We start from the raw sequence: 20,966 nt of genomic DNA on the forward strand, positions 1-20,966 counted from the left end.
TACTCCATGATGAGTTTTCACATTTACAGCTCTTCCCTGCAGACTCCAATCTTCTACGGTCTTCTGCAGCACATCCCCACATGATGCAGTGTCATTATAATGCCTATGAATAAAAATATCTGCCCTACGCTGAGCCCCAAACTAACAATGACAGACTGATACAGAGGGGAGAGGACCCTGCCCTTGTGGGATTACATTCTACAGGATGGTGGGGAAGGAGACAGTAGGTTGGGGGGGTTGCATGGCCCAGTCTTTATACTGTGCCCCCTCATCATTCTTCCCCTTCTTGGCATACTGTCCCCTCGTAGCCGTGCCCTTACATTGTCCTCCCATGCTACCCCCACACTACTCGGTCTCTATTCTGTGTGCCTAATCACACTTTTCTCCCCCTGTACTGTCTCCTCACACTATCCCCCTCAAATGTTTCCCTCTTTCTCCTCATACTATCTCCTCTCACATCCCCCTGCTCACCATACAGTCTCTTCATATATTTATTCCCTCACTTTCTATACTGCCTCCTCACACATTCCCTCCGACTGCCCATACTGTGTCTGGACACATACCAACACCCTCGCTCCCCGTACTGTGTGCGCATATATTTTTCCCGTCGCTACTCATACTGTGTTTGCACCCATGCCCCACTCACATACTGTGTCTGCACCCATTCCCCCACTTGTTTCCCATACCATGTCTGCATACATTCCCCCATCTCCCCATACTGCTTTCACACCCATTCTGTGTCTGCACCAATCCCTATACTCACCATACTGTGTCTGCACCTATCCCCGCTCATACATTCCCCCCTTGCTCTTCATACTGTGTCCGCATCCATACCTCCACTCACCATACTGTGTCCACACCCATCCCCCTATTACTCACCATACTGTGTCCACACCCATCCCCCACTCACCATACTGTGTTAGCACCCATCCCCCATACTGTTTCCTCATACATGCCCCGCATCTCCCTCCTCATACTGTGTATTCAAGTTTCTCCTGCTCCCCATATTGCACCTGTCCCTTCCTTGCTCCCCAAACTATTGTCCTCAAATCTTCCCCACCCTCCATTATCCTAAACCTCCCACCACACCTGCTCTGCACTACGACCAATGTTCTTCACGCCTCTGCGTGGTGGCGAATGATGTCAGCAGAGTGATCACGTGACCTGCCGGGTGTAAGGATTACGGATTTCCCTTTGAGCCTGTTTGCCTTGATCCAAGATGGAGTCTTGTATAGCGCCTTGTCACGGATCTTCCTGTCTGTCCTGTTATTTAAGTCTGGGTCGTCTGTTCCTCCTTGCCTGAATATTTTGTGCTATTGGCTCCTGAGCTTCTGCCTGTTTGCTGGTGAACTCCCTGCTTCTGCTGCTCATTACCCGGTGGTCTGCCTCGCCGCGTGCAGCTGCCTTCCATCTTCTGTGTGCTTCTGGATCCTGAATTGGGTTGCATATTGATCACCCTTGTTTGCAAACTTTTCCCTGAGTTGTGCCTCCTTGCACAACCACACCAGGTGAGCAAGATTCAAGTAGTACTTTTCGCACCAAGTAACACTACTCATCTGCATACGCTTAGATAGCGCTCTCCCTCTTTTTCCCCCTCATTCTCTCTTTCTTTCCTAGGACTTCATTCTCACAACGCACCATCTGCGTATTTTTGAACTTCCACAAACAAGTGCGTGTGTGTGATCAAGTCATTGCTGGACTTCCCCGTTTAAGTGCTGTGTGCATTCGCTCTACATTTTTGCTGGATTCACACATTTAAGTACGGTGTGCATTCGCTCTAATATCCTTACAGGACTTCCTCGTTAAGTGTCTCGTTCACTCCCACATCATATCCTTGCTGGACTGGTTCGTACTAGCGGTCGCGCCCTGTTATTCAGCCCGCTATTCTGTGTGCTGTGATTTACTATATTGTGCTGGTATTATCCCACGCTATCAGATTCCAGTAACTACATAATTGTTACACCGGGTTGCTTTGCTGTTTCTGGATCGCCGCACAGACTTTGAACATTGAATTCCCACCACCCGGACCAGCTGGATGCTGTGTGGTCCTGCGGTATTCTAACGCACAGGATCAGTGCACCACGGCACCTCTTCTCATCTCTCTCTCTTTTCCTCTTTCTTCCCCTCCATACTCAGGGATCACCTTGCAATAGAGGTCTCAGATTTCCGCTTACTAGCAGCTATGTACGATATTGACCGCGATACCACCTGGGCATAGTATTTTATTACATGATGATACCATATCTTTAGAGTAATGACCTCATGGCACTATTGTCCTGTTACGGCTATGTTGTACTAGACAAGCTCTTTTATTGTATGGGAGTTGACACTCGGTATAGTTACACACCGAGCAATGTATTTTATTGCATCCATTTGAGATCAGACTCTAGGACTAGTCACAATTGCGTTAATGTTGTTTTAACTTAGGCCATGTTCACACGATCCTTTTTTTCATGCGGAATTGCCGCGATTTTCCCGCTGCGGGTCCGCAGCTGTTTTCCATGCAGGGTACATTACATTGTACCCTATGGAAAACAGGAACTGCTGTGCCCACAATGCGGAAAATAAAAAAAAAAGCCGCGCTGAATAGCTGCGGGAAAAAGAAGTACCATGTCACTTCTTTTTTCGGAGCCGCAGTGGTTCTGCACCCATTGACCTCCATTGTGAGGTCAAACCCGCAGTAAAACCCGCAGATGAAAAAAATATCTGCGGGTTTTACTGCGGTTTGTGGTGCAGAACCGCTGCAGCAGGAAGTGCGGGAAAGCGGGCGGAAGTGCGTGGGCGGAGTGTGGCTGCCCTCCCCGTGCTCCGATCCCGCCCCCCCGTGCTCCAATCCCACCGCCCCGTGCTCCGATGCCCCCCCCAGTGCTCCGATGCCCCCCCCGTGCCCTAATCTCCCCCCCTTATACTTACCCGGCGTCCCGGTGTCCGTCCGGCCGTCTTCTCCCTGGGCGCCGCCATCTTGCAAAATGGAGGGCGCATGCGCAGTGCGCCCGCCGAATCTGCCGGCCGGCAGATTCGTTCCAAAGTGCATTTTGATCACTGAGATATAACCTATCTCAGTGATCAAAATAAAAAAATAGTAAATGACACCCCCCCCCTTTGTCACCCCCATAGGTAGGGACAATAAAAAAATTAAGAATTTTTTTTTTTTTTCCACTAAGGTTAGAATAGGGTTAGAGTTAGGGGTAGGGGTAGGGTTAGGGTTAGGGTATTTTCAGCCATTTTAACCCTAAAAAACTTCCTAGAAAACACACAGACTCTGCATAGAAAACTGCATAAAAAAAGGATCAAAAAAAGGATCAAAAAAAGGATCAAAAAAACGCATCAAAAAAGGACAAAAAAAGGACCAAAAAAAGGACCTGTGTTTTCTGCCAAGAGCTGCAGTTTTTTAAAAAACAGTCCTGAAAAAAAAAGGATGGAAATCAGGAACGTGTGAACATACCCTTAACCTACAATTTTTAGACAACAGGTGGTAATTGTGCAACAAACTAGGCAGCTGGTCAGTCCTCCATCCTGTCTAGAGCCAGTGTTTTTGATTAAAAATTAAATATACCTTGTAACTTCCCATATATGTCAATGCACAAATAAGAATATTTTGACTTAATAACCATGAATTCAACACAGAAATGTATTTTCCAAATGTGTTTTTATTGTGCAAAAGTAGCAACCCATAAAAAAAAAATATATTTTTCAGACTAAATATTTATGGCAAAACAAAATTTGGATAAAAAGTTTTCACAGCTTACAGTCCAAAGTCATGGGAACGGCTCTGCCTTGATGATCAGGAAGAGAGTTCATAAAGCGGGATTAAGTAGTAATGGCTATAACTAGCCAACATCATTATTCTTCAGATTGTTTAGGCAAGGGCTATAAGAAAATGGGTAGTTGTAAAAACAGAATAGAAAAGCAGGGTGCTGTTAGAATTGTGGGTAGAAGCACCAGGCATTTGTGGCCGCTGCTGCAGCCAATAAACATATTTCTTTAAAGGGAATCTGACAGCAGGTTTTTGCTACCTCATCTGAGAGCAGCATGATGTAGGCAAAGAGAAGCTGAATCCAACAATGTATCACTTAGATTACTGGGTGCAGCTGTTCTGACACAGAGTTTTTAGATTTAGAATGAAGCAGAGCTGAGGAAGCTAACCCCGCCCACACCAATCTAACCCCGCCCACACCAGGCTCTGTATGCACAATATCGATAGACATTAAGGTGCCTATCACAGAAGAAGGCATGTTGGACTAGCATGCACACACTGCTCTGTCCCAGCATGATCAGTTCCTGGTGCTAAAACAATCTCTGCAAGCAAACGAAAGATCAGAGCTTGATAAGAGAGGCATTGGTGAAATCTGTGTTTTAACCCCTACCTCATATTGTCTTCAGCTTACATAGCAAAAACCTGCTGATAGATTTCCTTTAAAGGATAATTGTGTACTGCAAGTCAAGGGAGCAAGCCTAAACACGCTCCTGGTCATGTTAAACAAAAGCGAACACTTTTTGGACTGGTTCTATGATGTATTAAATATCTTATAAATGTTATGATTTATCCCTCCACCTTGCTACAAACAAAACCACAGAGTATTAGCCTTACCATAGTGGTAAACCCAACATATGCAAAATAATGGGAATATGTTTACATTAGTCAAGCAAAATACAATTTGAAACAATGTATCAATTTACACACGTCTACACCTACCAAGCAAAATACAATTTGAGATTATGTAACATTTAAAACAATATTATTGAATATTCTTGCCCCTATGTTTGACCTGTATCATGTCTGGGGAAGAAATTTGCCATGATAATGCTAGTGTGCGTTGTACGTCAGTTCCTAGATGACCAACCAATGGAGTAATGTAGGGCTTCCCATCCAGTTTCCAGAGTCAGCAGGACTAGTTTACAAGATGGAGTGGTATCATTGTGAAGCTGCTGAACCAAAAGCAGCAGGTAATGTGCCACATATGAATGCGTACGTGTGTAGTTTTAGCATGCTTAACCCCTTTCAGACATCGGGTGTAATAGTACACCAATGCCAGACTCCCTCCCTTTGATGTGGGCTCCGGAGCTGAGCCTACATCTTTCCTGGCACGTCAGCTGTTTTGAACAGCTGACATGTGCCTGGAACAGCTGCGTGTGGAATCGCGATCCACCCGTGGCTATTAACCCGTTAAATGCCGCTGTGAAATGCTGACAGCAGCATTTAAAGGGACTGTCACCCCCTCCAGCCGTTAGAAACTAAAAGAGCCACCTTGTGCAGCAGTAATGCAGCATTCTGACAAGGTGGCTCTTTTAGTTATTGGTGCAGTCAAAGCAGAAATAAAGCGTTTTATCATTTCGCAAAAATACCTGTCTTTAGTCGTGGAGGCAGGTCTTAACCCCCCTGCTGCACATGCCACACTGCCGTCACTCAAGGCTTCTTCAGCGCCGGGCGCTGCCCCCTCCGCTCTGTTTTCAAATCAAATCCGGCGCGTGCACTGTTTTGTTCTGCCTGGGGCAGGCGCAGTGAACGCTGCCCGTCTGACCTCAGATGCAGTCTCGCAGACTGCGCCTGTGCGGCCACCCAGCTTGTGAATCCCAGCCCCGCAGTGTGTTATGCATTATGCAGTTTCACCGCACTTTGAATTTTTTCCCATTTTCCAGTACATCATATGTTAAAACCAATGGTGTAGTTCAAAAGTAAAACTTATCCTGCAAAAAATAAGCCCTCACTTGGCCATATTGATGGAAAAATAAAAAAGTTATGGCTTTGGGAACTAGGGAGCAAAAAAAACGAAAATGCAAAACCGATAATACCTTCGGTAATGAAGGGGTTAAGTTGATGTGTAACAAGCCTATATATTAAAAATATATAAACGCAGGTGTAGTACCCTGTGTTCAGTAACATACCGTGCCCTGAGGCCTGTAGTGGCCCCAGTGAAAAGGGGCAATAACTGGTGTGCAAAAAACGTCCAACAAAAAAGTGCCAAAATTGTGGGGTAAAATATTGGTGTAAAGTGAATTATTAAACAGCATAAACTACTTTGAAAAATTGGGTAAATTTTAAGACTATAAAGTCTTTTGCACCAGTTTTTTGGTGTCATTTAGAGGTGATAGGATTGCTTTGTGCATTATCGGTCCATGGTCCAGGTCAGTGCTCTCTGGCTGTAGACATGAGCTGCGCACTTTTTCTGACCATCTAGGATCCCCAACTTCCCTATTGATTTGCTTGGCTGGCATCTCGATACCTGGGGTACTGCACATATGATAGAAAATTAAAGAAGAATTAAAAGTTGGGTTAAGTAACCCAGAAGGTCAGGAAATTCGGGCACCTCCTGTCCACGGCCAGGGAGAAATTATCTGGACCATGAATCGGGGTTGCACGAAGCCATACTCTCATCTGTAGAGTTAAGTAGCACATTTTGCCGCAAGCTTTTTTTCCAGCAAAAAAAATTGTGACTTTGACACTTTTGATGTATGGGTGGGAAGATTGGCTTGGTTAGCTTTGAGAATAGGTCTTACTCGGGTTTTTAAAGTTACAATTCTCACTCCCATAGGGTAAAAGAAGTAAAATTGGATAAACCGTTCTAGACAGAATTGGTTAAATTCAAATATTCAGAAAACTTAGATAAATTTGACATAAATTAAGGTAACGCAGTCTCCAGCTCTGTCCTCAAATAAAAGCATAAGCAAACATAATCAGAAGACATTTTTATAACAGACAAGAACTGGTCTATCATGATCTTTCCACAGAGCAAGAACAGGAACCATAACGATGTGTTAGTCATTTTTCTTTATGCTAATTTCGCTGTTTTCTTCACTTGATGATTTTGTGGATGTTGAATGAACAGGAGTCAGAAGTTGTTTAGTCTTCATATAGGTCCAATAAGGGACCAACATAAAAGTAAGTAAAACCAGCCCAAAGAAGAATAAAGCTACATACAATCCTGTGGTGGATTTCACCAGACGATCATAGTTGTTAAGAGATACCCACCACAAATGATAGGTAAGGAACATGCGGCAATGGAACAAGTGAACCACAATCCACTGATCCACCTTCCAAATAAATGTTTGTGACCAGCCAGCCTAAAAGAAAAAAAAAATGCATAAAATTATCATGATAGAGGTTAACAACATCTACATAGTGACTTCTCTTCTGAAACTACAATTTGTGGCAACAAATCAGGAGTTAACTCATACAGTAAATGCCCAATTTTCAAAAATTGTATTATTGCCTCGATTCATTCTAAAGTAAAGCAACTTTACAAGTAGGAAAATGTCCTTCCTATGTCTCTATGGTTACAATCAAACCCTATGTAGTCTGACCCTGCAATCACGTGTCACCTTATTATGCTCCTATCCTTATAGCATATTCACACATTGCAGTCACACTGTGTATGTTCGCTGTTTTGCTTCCATTTTCCAAAAATGTGGCAAAAATGTTATTGTGCTAAAAAAATACAAGGCCACAACGTGTGAACGCAGAGTAATGGGTGAACAAAGTAAGATTTAACAACTAATGTTGAGCATAGACAAAGCTTCATTTTCAACTATGATCCTCAAAAGGCAACTATAAATTCTGGCATCGTAGCAATATTAGCTTTCGTGTGTGTACATGAGGAATAACACTATTTCTGGCCATTTTACGATTTGTATTTTCCATTTTCAGCAGTTTTCCCCTCTGCATGCCTGATTTCTTTATTTGTAATTACATAGTAAACATGGTTAGCAAAAAAAGACATTTGTCCATCCAGTTCAGCCTATATTCCGTCAGAATAAATCCCCAGATCTACGTTCTTCTAAAGAACCTAATAACTATAATATACAATATTGTTACACTCCAGGAAGACATCCAGGCCTCTCTTGAACCCCTCAACTGAGTTTGCCATCACCACCTCCTCAGGCAAGGAATTCCAGATTCTCACTGCCCTAACAGTAAAGAATCATCTTCTATGTTGGTGGAAAAAACTTCTCTTCTCCAGACGCAGAGAATGCCTCCTTGTGACTGTTAACTTCCCTGGTATAAACAGATCCTCGGAGAGATATTTATATTGTCCTCTTATATACTTATACATGGTTATTTGATCGCCCTTCAGTCATCTTTTTTTTAGACTAAATAATCCTAATTTTGCTAATCTCTCTGGGTATTGTAGTTCCCCCATCCCCTTTATTGATCTTGTTGCCCTCCTTTGTACTCGCTCTAGTTCCATTATATCCTTCCCGAGCACCAATGCCCAAAACTGTACACAGTACTCCATGTGTGGTCTAATCAGGGATTTGTACAGAGGCAGTATAATGTTCTCATCATGTGTATGCAGACCTCTTTTAATGCACCCCATGCGCCTGTTTGCCTTGGCTGCCGCTGCCTGGCACTGGCTGCTCCAGATAAGTTATCATTCACTAGGATCCCCAGGTCCCAATAGTCTCTGAGCTGTTGTGTTTCCCAAAGTACAGCACACATAGTGCTTATTGTATTGTTTGTTCTTTTTGTTTTTTTACTACCTGATGAAGGCTGCACTGTAAAAATAGCAGCCGAAACGCGTTGTACTGTTTTTTAAAAAAATTTACAAATATATTTTATTTTGAGAAAATAAATGAATTTTTTAACATTTTTCACTTGAAGTGGATGAATTAAAAAAATCCGTAGGTGCTTAGCGCCACATTTACTTGGAGTTTTTTTTTTGTTTTGTTTTTTTTCTCTTTGACACATAGAGAGAGTCATGTTCATTATTCCTTTTTTAAGCTCACATACAGAACCAGGACATGGAGTACAATCTATCACAGTCCTGAGTTGTTTATAGGTGACTTCCCCTCTGGGATGAGGTAAGACTTGTTAGAAAGCTCAGTATCATCTTTCTGAATCTCCCTCTGCTTGTTGTTTTTTCACTCTGCTCCTTACTTCTCCTCCCTTTCATAGAATATAGTAATAAATGTTCCTAACACCTCATTGTTCTGGCAGTCCAGCTATACTTGAGGATGATGGATTTGAGCTATTTTGTCAAGAATTAATGGGGAATACTGGGGAGGGAGAAGAAGTAATGGTTCACAAGTGGAGAAAGTAAATTTGCCTGAAAATATATACTACTTTTTTTTCTTCATTTGGCTGTACTATTGATTTATGCAAGCTCTACTGAAAGTACAAATCCCATTTCATACCAACAAATTATTCTTACCTTTATTAGAATCCGTGAAGTACAAGTGAATGGAGTAGTCATCTCTGATAGTAATGCAGCTACTGGCAAATAATGTCCTGCTGTACTGCAAATCGCAGCACCAAAACATCCAATAAAAGCGGTAATGTGGTGGGCAGCTGACGGGATTTCAAATGTCCAGAACACAAAATCATATATGAAAAGAGCTACGATTTCATATAAAAAGAAACCAGCTGCTATCAAGATAATAAAAGCAGCCCACCCCTGCTGACCAGTGATCTTATCAGCAGCGAGAACTGGATCGATGAATAATGCATTTAGCCCAGCCACATAGCACAGGAGTCCGAAAGATGCCCGTGTAGTTGCCAAATTCCAAGATACCTTGTCTCTTATAGGTAGTGATCTAAAAGTGGCAAAAAGCACCAGTGATGCAAGGAAACCAAATGCAAAAATGCCTGCATAAAATCCAAATCCTCCTGCTATCAACATCAGACGGACGTTCCATGATGAATAGTCCAAATCAAAGTCTAAACTGCTCAGGGCAGATATGAGATCACGAGGAGCAGCCATCTTGCAGGAAGAACGAGTCGTGTATGTGCCTTCCTTCTACATATATACTGGCATCTTCTTATTACACATAGTACATGTCAGCATTATCTGCAAAACAAAGTATACATATAGAAAGGAACTGACTGTAATGTCATGCAGTGTTCTCTTCTTCTGTAAAAATGGTGAGAATCTTTCGTACTACAAAATGTATGTTTTACTAAAGCTGTGACCACTTATATGTTTGGGCAGCGACTTCAAAGATAACAAATAGGACCAGGGCCAAATCTCAGAAAGCTGGTGTCACTGGTGCTGGATATTCATATATCAATTAGCAAGTACCAGCTTTCAGGAAAATAAACCAGGAAGCCAAACTCTAAGGGTATGTTTCCACGGTCAGTAAATGCTGCGTGTTTGACGCTGCGTAGAGCCACAGCGTCAAACACACGCAGCGTCCAGATGTTACATCATAGTGGAGAGGATTTCATGAAATCCCGTCTCCACTATGCATTAAAACACGCAGGCGGCAGACCCGCGCAAAACAGACATGTGGCTCGTCTTTTCAGAACGCAGCATGCTTGTTTACAATGCGGCGACGCTCTGTCGCCGCACAGTAAATTTCCCACAGATCATCATTAGATGCGGTAAAACCGCATCTAATGATTAGTCACATGCGTAGTAACTGCGTAACCACAGCTTACTACGCATGTCTCCTAATTTAAATAAGCTCTTACCTGTCCCGCCGCTGGAAGTCCGCGTCCACTGCAGTTCTCGCGGCAAGCTAAGTTCTCACGATAACTTGGCTTTCCGCGAGAACTGCCGTGCACGTCACCGGGGGTTATCTCCGGTCATCCTAGGCTAGTTCTCACAGTCAGCTGACCACGAGTGCTAGAGTGTAGGTGATAACCACCGGAGATAACTCCCCGGCGGTTATCTGCAAGCTCTGCATTGTCTGGATGTCAGGCATCCAGATGTAGCAGAGCTGGACTCGTCATGGGACACTCGTTATTAAGGACTACATCGGACTCAAAGAGTATACTGTTGGTTTATTATTTTTCTTTTTTTCTAGGAGACGAGGGCTTCGCTTGGATTACCAGTACAATAAAAATATGGTCAAACTGTGTGGTGCGTGTTTTATTTCATTAAAATACTTTATTCTGCATGTTTGTGTGTTTTGTTAACCCTTTACTAAGTATAGGATTAGTAATGGTAGGTATCTTATTGACGCCTCTACATTACTAAACCGGCTTAATGTCACCTTACACAGGTGACATTAACCCTTTATTACCCCATATCCCACCGCTACAGGGGAGTGGGAAGAGAGAGGCTAAGCGCCGGAATTGGCGCATCTTACAGATGCGCCATTTCTGGGGCGGCTGGGGGCTGGTATTTGTAGCCGGCGGGGCAATATCCATGGCACCTCTCTAGGCTATGGATGTTAGCCCACAGCTGTCTGCGTAGCCTTTCTGACTAAAAATTATAGGGGGACTCCATGTCATTTTTTTGGGGGGGTCCCCCTATTTTTATGGCCAGTAAAGGCTAAATATACAGCTGTGGGCTGATATTTATAGCCTGGGAAGCTCCATGGGTATTAACCCCTACCCAGGCTACAAAAATCAGTCCCCCAGTCGCTGGCTTTCCCTCTCTGGCGCAGAAAATTGCGAGGGAGCCCACGCCATTTAAAATTTGTTGTTTTTTTTTTTTAAATTAAACATTGCTTTTAAGGTCGGGGTCAGGGTCACACTTGCGAGAAACTCACATGAGTCTCTCGCATCAATATCCGTCACTGCCATCGGCAATCGAACCGGAGTGTTCAGCTACATAGAAATACATGCAGCCGCACACTCTGGTCCCGAGTGCCGGCGGCAGTGCAGGGCATGGCGGTGCAAGACTCGTGCGAGTTTCTTGCAAGTGTGACCCCGGTCTAACGCATATCTTGTGTGTGTGTTTGTGTCTTTATTTAAGGCCGGTATCACAAATGCGAGAAACTCGGACGAGTCTCGAATCTAAATACTCGGCACTCCCGCCAACACTCAGGACCGGAGCGTTCAGCTGCACAGAAATACATGCAACAGCACGCTCCGCTCCTGAGTGCCGGCGGCAGTGCTGCGTATTAAGATGCGAGACTCGTCCGAGTTTCTCGCCTGTGTGATCCCGACCTTACTCTTTATGTACCATTTGCTTATATTTATTACTAAACATTCGGCAGCACGGTGGCGCAGTGGATAGCACAGCAGCCTTGCAGCGCTGAAGTCCTGGGTTCAAACCCCACCAAGGACAACATCTGCAAAGAGTTTGTATGTTCTATCCGTGTTTGCGTGGGTTTGCTCCAGTTTACTCCCACATTCAAAAATACATACTGATAGGGAATTTAGATTGTTAGCCCAATCGGGGACAGCGATGATAATGTGTGCAAACTGTAAAGCGCTGCGGAATATGTTAGCACTATATGAAAATACAGATTATTATTAAATAAAGATGATTATTATTATTGGGCTTGGTATTATCCATCTACCTACCTATCTGTAGATATACATCTTATCAATCTATTATCTCTCATAAAAATCAATTTTTCTGTTTATATGTATATACTAGATGGTGGCCCGATTCTAACGCATCGGGTATTCTAGAATATGCATGTCCACGTAGTATATTGCCCAGCCACGTAGTATATTGCCCAGTCACATAGTATATTGCCCAGCCACGTAGTATATTGCCCAGCCACATAGTATATTGCCCAGCCACGTAGTATATTGCCCAGCCACAAAGTATATTGCCCAGCCACGTAGTATATTGCCCAGTCACGTAGTACACAGCACAGACACGTAGTATACAGCACAGACACGTAGTATACAGCACAGACACGTAGTATACTGCCCAGTCACGTAGTATATTGGCCAGTCACGTAGTATATTGGCCAGTCACGTAGTATGCACCATATCCCTGTTAAAAAAAAGAATTAAAATAAAAAATAGTTACATACTCACCTTACGGAGCCTCCCGATCGAAGTAGCCGGTTAACGATGGTCCTCGCGTGCTCCGGTCTGAAGATTGCATTGAGGTCTCGCGAGACCGCTACGTCATCATCTTGCGAGATCGCAGCATGGACCGGTTACCAGAGCATCGCGAGCGGGAAAGGCCTGTTGTGGATCCGAGGGGCCAACGGACGGTGAGTATATAACGATTTTTTATTTTTTTTATTATTTTTAACATTAGATCTTTTTACTATTCATGCTGCATAGGCCGCATGAATACTAAAAAGTTGGTCACACAGGGTAAATAGCAGCGTTAATGGAGTGCATTACACCGCGGTCAACACTGCCATTAACCCTGTGTGAGCGCTGACCGGAGGGGAGTATGCGGGCGCCGGGCACTGACTGCGGGGAGGAAGGAGTGGCCATTTTCTTTCGGACTGTGCCCGTCGCTGATTGGTCGTGGCTGTTTTGCCGTGACCAATCAGCTACTTGGATTTCCATAACAGACAGAGGCCGCAACCAATGAATATCTGTGACAGACAGACAGACAGACAGACAAACAGACGAAAGTGACCATTAGACAATTATATAGTAGATCTAATATATAAAGGTGTGCGTGTGTGTGTGTGTGTGTGTGTGTGTGTGTGTGTGTGTGTGTGTGTGTGTGTGTGTGTATGTATGTCCGGGATTGGCATCTGCACCGTCGCAGCTACAGCCACAAAATTTTGCAGTAACACGTCTGGACCCCGAGAACATCATAGGCTGTGTTGTGAGGCAAAATTTTAACCCCGCGCGTTCCAATTCACCAAACAATTTTGCCCCTATCTACATAATGGAGAAAAAGTGAAAGGAAAAGTGTTGGAGGCAAATTGGCAGCTGCCAGATGTGAACAAGGGGGACTTAAAGAATGAGAGCGATCACGCCAAAGAGTATATACCGTACAGTTGTTAAGGTGGGGCCCCGACATGGGATACTCACCACACACAGGGATATGGACACACACAAAAAATGTGCCACACACTGCCACGTGCGTGAACACATATACCACCCTCTGCACACATTTCACCACACATACACTAACCTCGTCACATAAAAGTCGAAACACAAAAGTCGCTACTCAAAACTCGCCACACGCAAAATTCGCCACATGCAAAATTAGGCTCACGCAAAACTCGCCAAACGTGCAAAACTCACCTCATGGAAAACTCGCCACACGCAAAACTTGCACAAGCGGAAAATTTGCTACATGCACAAAAGTTGCAACACATGCAAAAGTTGCCTCACACAAAACTTGCACATACTCAAAACGCACCACACATAAAACTCGCCAAGCGCAAAGCTCGCCATGCGCAAAACTTGCTGCACACAACTTGCTACAGTAACCTGTCACATGCAACTCGATACACAAAAAGTTGCTACATGCATGTCACCACACGCAACTCAACACACACAACTTGACACATGTAACTCGCCCTGTTGTGAATTCTGTTGTCGAACTCCCTCCTGTGGTCGTGAGTGGTACTTCGGCGAGTTCTGTCTATGGGCTCCCTCTGGTGGCTATGAGTGAAGCTGCTGCTTCTGAGGTTCCTTACACAGGTGACGTGGGTTGTCCTTTGGTTGGCTGCTCTATTTAACTCCTCTCAGATTGTTACTCCATGCCAGCTGTCAATGTTTTTGCATTTGTTCAGTTCGCTCCTGGATCTCTCTGGTGACCTGCCTTCTCCTGCAGAAGCTAAGTTCCTGATAGTCATTATTTGTTCACTGTTTTCTTGTCCAGCTGGTTTTCATGATTTTGTCTTGCTAGCTGGAAGCTCTGGGATGCAGAGTGGTCCCTCCGCACCGTGAGTCGGTGCGGAGGTCTTTTTTGCACACTCTGCGTGGTCTTTTGTAGGTTTTTGTGCTGATCGCAAAGTTACCTTTCCTATCCTCTGTCTATTTAGTAAGTCTGGCCTGCCTTTGCTGAAACCTGTTTCATCTCTGCGTTTGTGATTTTCATCTTTACTCACAGTCAATATTAGTGGGGGGCTTCCTTTACCTTTGAGGAGTTTCTCTGAGGCAAGGTAGGCTTTATTTTCTATCTCTAGGGCTAGATAGTTCTTAGGCTGTGACGAGGCGCCTAGGTCTGGTCAGGAGCGCTCCACGGCTATTTTTAGTCTGTGTGATAGGATTAGGGCTTGCGGTCAGTAGAGCTCCCACATCCCAGAGCTCGTCCTGTATGAGGTTTAACTATCAGGTCATTCCGGGTGCTCCTAACCACCAGGTCATAACAGTACAGCTGGCCCAAAGTATTAATGCATCTCAATAGAGGGATAAGAGAACTTCTGAGACCATTTTTTTTTCTTTGCACTGTGTTTTGTCTTTCTTTTCCCCTAGACCTTTGGGTGGTTCAGGACACAGGTGTAGACATGGACATTCAAGGTCTGTCCTCTTGTGTGGATCATCTCACTGAAAGGGTACAAAACATTCAAGATTTTGTGGTTCAGAATCCTATGTTAGAGCCTAGAATTCCTATTTCTGACTTATTTTCTGGGGATAGATCTAGGTTCTTGAATTTCAAAAATAATTGTAAACTGTTTCTAGCTTTGAAACCCCGCTCCTCTGGTGACCCCGTTCAACAGGTAAAAATCATTATTTCTTTGTTGCGTGGTGTGTTGTGAATTCTGTGGCTGAATTCACTCCTGTGGTCACAAGTGGTACTGCAGCTTCTGAGCTTCCTCCCTCAGGTGTTCTGGTGAGCTCGTTAACTGCTTCATTACTTAACTCCGCCTGATGCTGCTATCCTTGCTCCTTGTCAATGTTTCAGTGTTGGATCTGAGCTTCTCCTGATTGTTCCTGTGACTTGCTGCTCTGTATAGCTAAGTGCTTTTTGCTTTTTTGTTGCTTTTTTTCTGTCCAGCTTGTCTTTTGTTTTGCTGGAAGCTCTGAGACGCAAAGGGTGTACCGCCGTGCCGTTAGTTCGGCACGGTGGGTTTTTTTTTGCCCCCTTTGCGTGGTTTTGCTTTAGGGTTTTTTGTAGACTGCAAAGTTCGCTTTACTGTCCTCGCTCTGTCCTAGAATATCGGGCCCCACTTTGCTGAATCTATTTCATCCCTACGTTTTGTCTTTTCATCTTACTCACAGTCATTATATGTGGGGGGCTGCCTTTTCCTTTGGGGAATTTCTCTGGGGCAAGTCAGGCCTATTTTTCTATCTTCAGGCTAGCTAGTTTCTTAGGCTGTGCCGAGTTGCCTAGGTAGTTGTTAGGCGCAATCCACAGCCGCTTTTAGTTGTGTTTAGGATAGGATCAGGTTTGCAGTCTACAGAGTTTCCACGTCTCAGAGCTCGTTCTTGTATTTTTGGGTATTTGTCAGATCACTGTGTGCGCTCTGATCGCTAAGCACACTGTGTTTCTGGATTGCCTTCATAACACCTGTCATTAGCAAACATAACAGTACAAGGAGCCCAACTAATGATTCTCAATAGAGGGAAAGAAAAAGTTCTGACATCATTTTTTTTTTTTTTTCTCAGCTCTGTGTTCACTTTTTTTTTTTCCCCTAGACATTTGGGTTATTCTGGACACAGGTGTGGACATGGATATTCAGGGTCTGTGCTCTTCAATGGATAATCTCGTTATAAATGTACAAAAAATTCAAGATACTATTGATCAGAAATCTATGTTAGAACCAAGAATTCCTATTCCTGATTTGTTTTTTGGAGATAGAACTAAGTTTCTAAGTTTCAAAAATAATTGTAAGCTATTTCTGGCCTTGAAACCTCATTCTTCTGGTAATCCTATTCAACAGGTTTTGATTATTATTTCTTTTTTGCGCGGCGACCCTCAAGACTGGGCATTTTCTCTTGCGCCAGGAGACCCTGCATTGAGTAGTGTCGATGCGTTTTTCCTGGCGCTCGGATTGCTGTACGATGAGCCTAATTCAGTGGATCAGGCTGAGAAAAATTTGCTGGCTTTGTGCCAGGGTCAGGATGATATAGAAGTATATTGTCAGAAATTTAGGAAATGGTCAGTACTCACTCAGTGGAATGAATCTGCGCTGGCAGCTTTGTTCAGAAAGGGTCTCTCTGAGGCTCTTAAGGATGTCATGGTGGGATTTCCTATGCCTGCTGGTTTGAATGAGTCTTTGTCTTTGGCCATTCAGATCGGTCGACGCTTGCGCAAGCGTAAATCTGTGCACCATTTGGCGGTACTGCCTGAGGTTAAACCTGAGCCTATGCAGTGCGATAGGACTATGACTAGAGTTGAACGGCAGGAATACAGACGTTTGAATGGTCTGTGTTTCTACTGTGGTGATTCCACTCATGCTATTTCTGATTGTCCTAAGCGCACTAAGCGGTCCGCTAGGTCTGCCGTCATTGGTACTGTACAGTCCAAATTCCTTCTGTCCATTACCTTGATATGCTCTTTGTCGTCGTTTTCTGTCATGGCGTTTGTGGATTCGGGCGCTGCCCTGAATCTGATGGATTTGGATTATGCTAAACGTTGTGGGTTTTTCTTGGAGCCTTTGCGGTGTCCTATTCCATTGAGAGGAATTGATGCTACACCTTTGGCCAAGAATAAACCTCAATACTGGGCCCAGCTGACCATGTGCATGGCTCCTGCACATCAGGAAGTTATTCGCTTTCTGGTGTTGCATAATCTGCATGATGTGGTCGTGTTGGGGTTGCCATGGCTACAAACCCATAATCCAGGATTGGAATTCCATGTCGGTATCCAGCTGGGGTTGTCAGGGGGTACATGGTGATGTTCCATTTTTGTCGATTTCGTCATCCACCCCTTCTGAGGTCCCAGAGTTCTTGTCTGATTATCAGGATGTATTTGAAGAGCCCAAGTCCGATGCTCTACCTCCGCATAGGGATTGTGATATCAATTTGATTCCTGGTAGTAAATTCCCTAAAGGTCGATTATTTAATTTATCCGTGCCCGAACACGCCGCTATGTGCAGTTATGTGAAGGAATCCCTGGAGAAGGGACATATTCGCCCATCGTCATCACCACTGGGAGCAGGGTTCTTCTTTGTAGCCAAGAAGGATGGTTTGCTGAGACCGTGTATTGATTACCGCCTTCTTAATAAGATCACTGTTAAATTTCAGTATCCCTTGCCATTGTTATCTGACTTGTTTGCTCGGATTAAGGGGGCCAGTTGGTTCACTAAGATAGATCTTCGTGGTGCGTATAATCTGGTGAGAATCAGGCAAGGAGATGAATGGAAAACTGCATTCAATACGCCCGAGGGTCATTTTGAGTATCTAGTGATGCCGTTCGGACTTGCCAATGCTCCATCTGAGTTTCAGTCTTTTATGCATGACATCTTCCGTGAGTATCTGGATAAATTCCTGATTGTTTACTTGGATGACATTTTGATCTTCTCAGATGATTGGGAGTCTCATGTGACGCAGGTCAGAATGGTTTTTCAGGTCCTGCGTGCTAACTCTTTGTTTGTGAAGGGATCAAAGTGTCTCTTCGGTGTGCAGAAAGTTTCATTTTTGGGGTTCATCTTTACCCCTTCTACTATCGAGATGGATCCAGTTAAGGTCCAAGCCATCCAGGATTGGATTCAGCCGACATCTCTGAAAAGTCTGCAAAAGTTCCTGGGCTTTGCTAATTTTTATCGTCGCTTCATCTGTAATTTTTCTAGCATTGCCAAACCATTGACCGATTTGACCAAGAAGGGTGCTGATTTGGTTAATTGGTCTTCTGCTGCTGTGGAAGCTTTTCAGGAGTTGAAGCGTCGTTTTTGTTCTGCCCCTGTGTTGTGTCAGCCAGATGTATCTCTTCCGTTCCAGGTCGAGGTTGATGCTTCTGAGATTGGAGCAGGGGCGGTTTTGTCACAGAGAGGTTCTGATTGCTCAGTGATGAAACCATGTGCTTTCTTTTCCAGGAAGTTTTCGCCCGCTGAGCGTAATTATGATGTGGGCAATCGAGAGTTGCTGGCCATGAAGTGGGCATTCGAGGAGTGGCGTCATTGGCTTGAAGGAGCTAAGCATCGCGTGGTGGTATTGACTGATCATAAGAACTTGACTTATCTCGAGTCTGCCAAGCGCTTGAATCCTAGACAGGCCTGTTGGTCGTTATTTTTTGCCCGCTTCGACTTTGTGATTTCGTACCTTCCGGGCTCTAAAAATGTGAAGGCGGATGCTCTGTCTAGGAGTTTTGTGCCCGACTCTCCGGGTTTATCTGAGCCAGCGGGTATCCTCAAGGAAGGAGTCATTGTGTCTGCCATCTCCCCTGATTTGCGGCGGGTGCTGCAAAAATTTCAGGCGAATAAACCTGATCGTTGTCCAGCAGAGAAACTGTTCGTCCCTGATAGGTGGACTAATAAACTTATCTCTGAACTTCATTGTTCGGTGTTGGCTGGTCATCCTGGAATCTTTGGTACCAGAGAGTTAGTGGCTAGATCCTTCTGGTGGCCATCTCTGTCACGGGATGTACGTACTTTTGTGCAGTCCTGTGGGATTTGTGCTAGGGCTAAGCCCTGCTGTTCTCGTGCCAGTGGGTTGCTTTTGCCCTTGCCGGTCCCAAAGAGGCCTTGGACACATATTTCGATGGATTTCATTTCTGACCTTCCCGTTTCTCAAAAGATGTCAGTCATTTGGGTGGTCTGTGATCGCTTTTCTAAAATGGTCCATCTGGTGCCCTTGGCTAAATTGCCTTCCTCCTCTGATTTGGTACCTTTGTTCTTTCAGCATGTGGTTCGGTTGCATGGCATTCCTGAGAATATTGTTTCTGACAGAGGTTCCCAGTTTGTTTCAAGGTTTTGGCGAGCCTTTTGTGGTAGGATGGGCATTGACCTATCCTTTTCCTCGGCTTTCCATCCTCAGACTAATGGCCAGACCGAACGAACCAATCAGACCTTGGAAACATATCTGAGATGTTTTGTTTCTGCAGACCAGGATGATTGGGTGTCCTTTTAGCCGTTGGCTGAGTTCGCCCTTAATAATCGGGCCAGCTCGGCTACCTTGGTTTCTCCATTTTTTTGCAATTCTGGGTTCCATCCTCGTTTCTCTTCAGGACAGGTTGAGTCTTCGGACTGTCCTGGTGTGGATTCTGTGGTGGATAGGTTGCAGCAGATCTGGACTCAGGTAGTGGACAATTTGATCTTGTCCCAGGAGAAAGCTCAACTTTTCGCTAATCGCAGACGCCGTGTGGGTCCCCGACTTCGTGTTGGGGATCTGGTTTGGTTATCTTCTCGTCATATTCCTATGAAGGTTTCCTCTCCTAAATTTAAACCTCGTTTTATTGGTCCGTATAGGATTTCTGAGGTTCTCAATCCTGTGTCTTTTCGTTTGACCCTCCCAGACTCCTTTTCCATACATAATGTATTCCATAGGTCGTTGTTGCGGAGATACGTGGCACCTATGGTTCCATCTGTTGAGCCTCCTGCCCCGGTTTTGGTGGAGGGGGAATTGGAGTATATTGTGGAGAAGATTTTGGATTCTCGTGTTTCTAGACGGAAACCCCAGTATCTGGTTAAATGGAAGGGTTATGCTCAGGAAGATAATTCCTGGGTTTTTGCCTCTGATGTTCATGCTTCCGATCTTGTTCGTGCCTTTCATGCGGCTCATCCTGGTCGGCCTGGGGGCTCTGGTGAGGGTTCGTTGACCCCTCCTCAAGGGGGGGGTACTGTTGTGAATTCTGTGGCTGAATTCACTCCTGTGGTCACAAGTGGTACTGCAGCTTCTGAGCTTCCTCCCTCAGGTGTTCTGGTGAGCTCGTTAACTGCTTCATTACTTAACTCCGCCTGATGCTGCTATCCTTGCTCCTTGTCAATGTTTCAGTGTTGGATCTGAGCTTCTCCTGATCGTTCCTGTGACCTGCTGCTCTGTATAGCTAAGTGCTTTTTGCTTTTTTGTTGCTTTTTTTCTGTCCAGCTTGTCTTTTGTTTTGCTGGAAGCTCTGAGACGCAAAGGGTGTACCGCCGTGCCGTTAGTTCGGCACGGTGGGTTTTTTTTTGCCCCCTTTGCGTGGTTTTGCTTTAGGGTTTTTTGTAGACTGCAAAGTTCGCTTTACTGTCCTCGCTCTGTCCTAGAATATCGGGCCCCACTTTGCTGAATCTATTTCATCCCTACGTTTTGTCTTTTCATCTTACTCACAGTCATTATATGTGGGGGGCTGCCTTTTCCTTTGGGGAATTTCTCTGGGGCAAGTCAGGCCTATTTTTCTATCTTCAGGCTAGCTAGTTTCTTAGGCTGTGCCGAGTTGCCTAGGTAGTTGTTAGGCGCAATCCACAGCCGCTTTTAGTTGTGTTTAGGATAGGATCAGGTTTGCAGTCTACAGAGTTTCCACGTCTCAGAGCTCGTTCTTGTATTTTTGGGTATTTGT

General features: G+C 44.6%; 1 protein-coding gene across 2 annotated transcripts in view; it reads right to left on the minus strand.

The window, feature by feature from the left end:
- Positions 1–3,630: 3,630 nt before the first annotated feature.
- The window catches only part of LOC138637983 (protein CLN8-like), a 32,026-nt gene continuing 14,690 nt past the window's right edge, over positions 3,631–20,966 (minus strand). For both annotated transcript variants that reach the window (XM_069726915.1, XM_069726916.1), the window contains 2 exons: positions 9,150–9,785; positions 3,631–7,062 (listed from right to left, as the gene is read on the minus strand). In XM_069726915.1, coding sequence (XP_069583016.1) covers positions 6,757–7,062; positions 9,150–9,698 — 855 coding nt within the window. In that variant the 5' untranslated portion in view covers positions 9,699–9,785 and the 3' untranslated portion in view covers positions 3,631–6,756. The remainder of the gene's footprint in view (positions 7,063–9,149; positions 9,786–20,966) is intronic.

The sequence above is a fragment of the Ranitomeya imitator genome, chromosome 5, assembly GCF_032444005.1.
Source record: "Ranitomeya imitator isolate aRanImi1 chromosome 5, aRanImi1.pri, whole genome shotgun sequence".
NCBI lineage: Eukaryota > Metazoa > Chordata > Amphibia > Anura > Dendrobatidae > Ranitomeya > Ranitomeya imitator.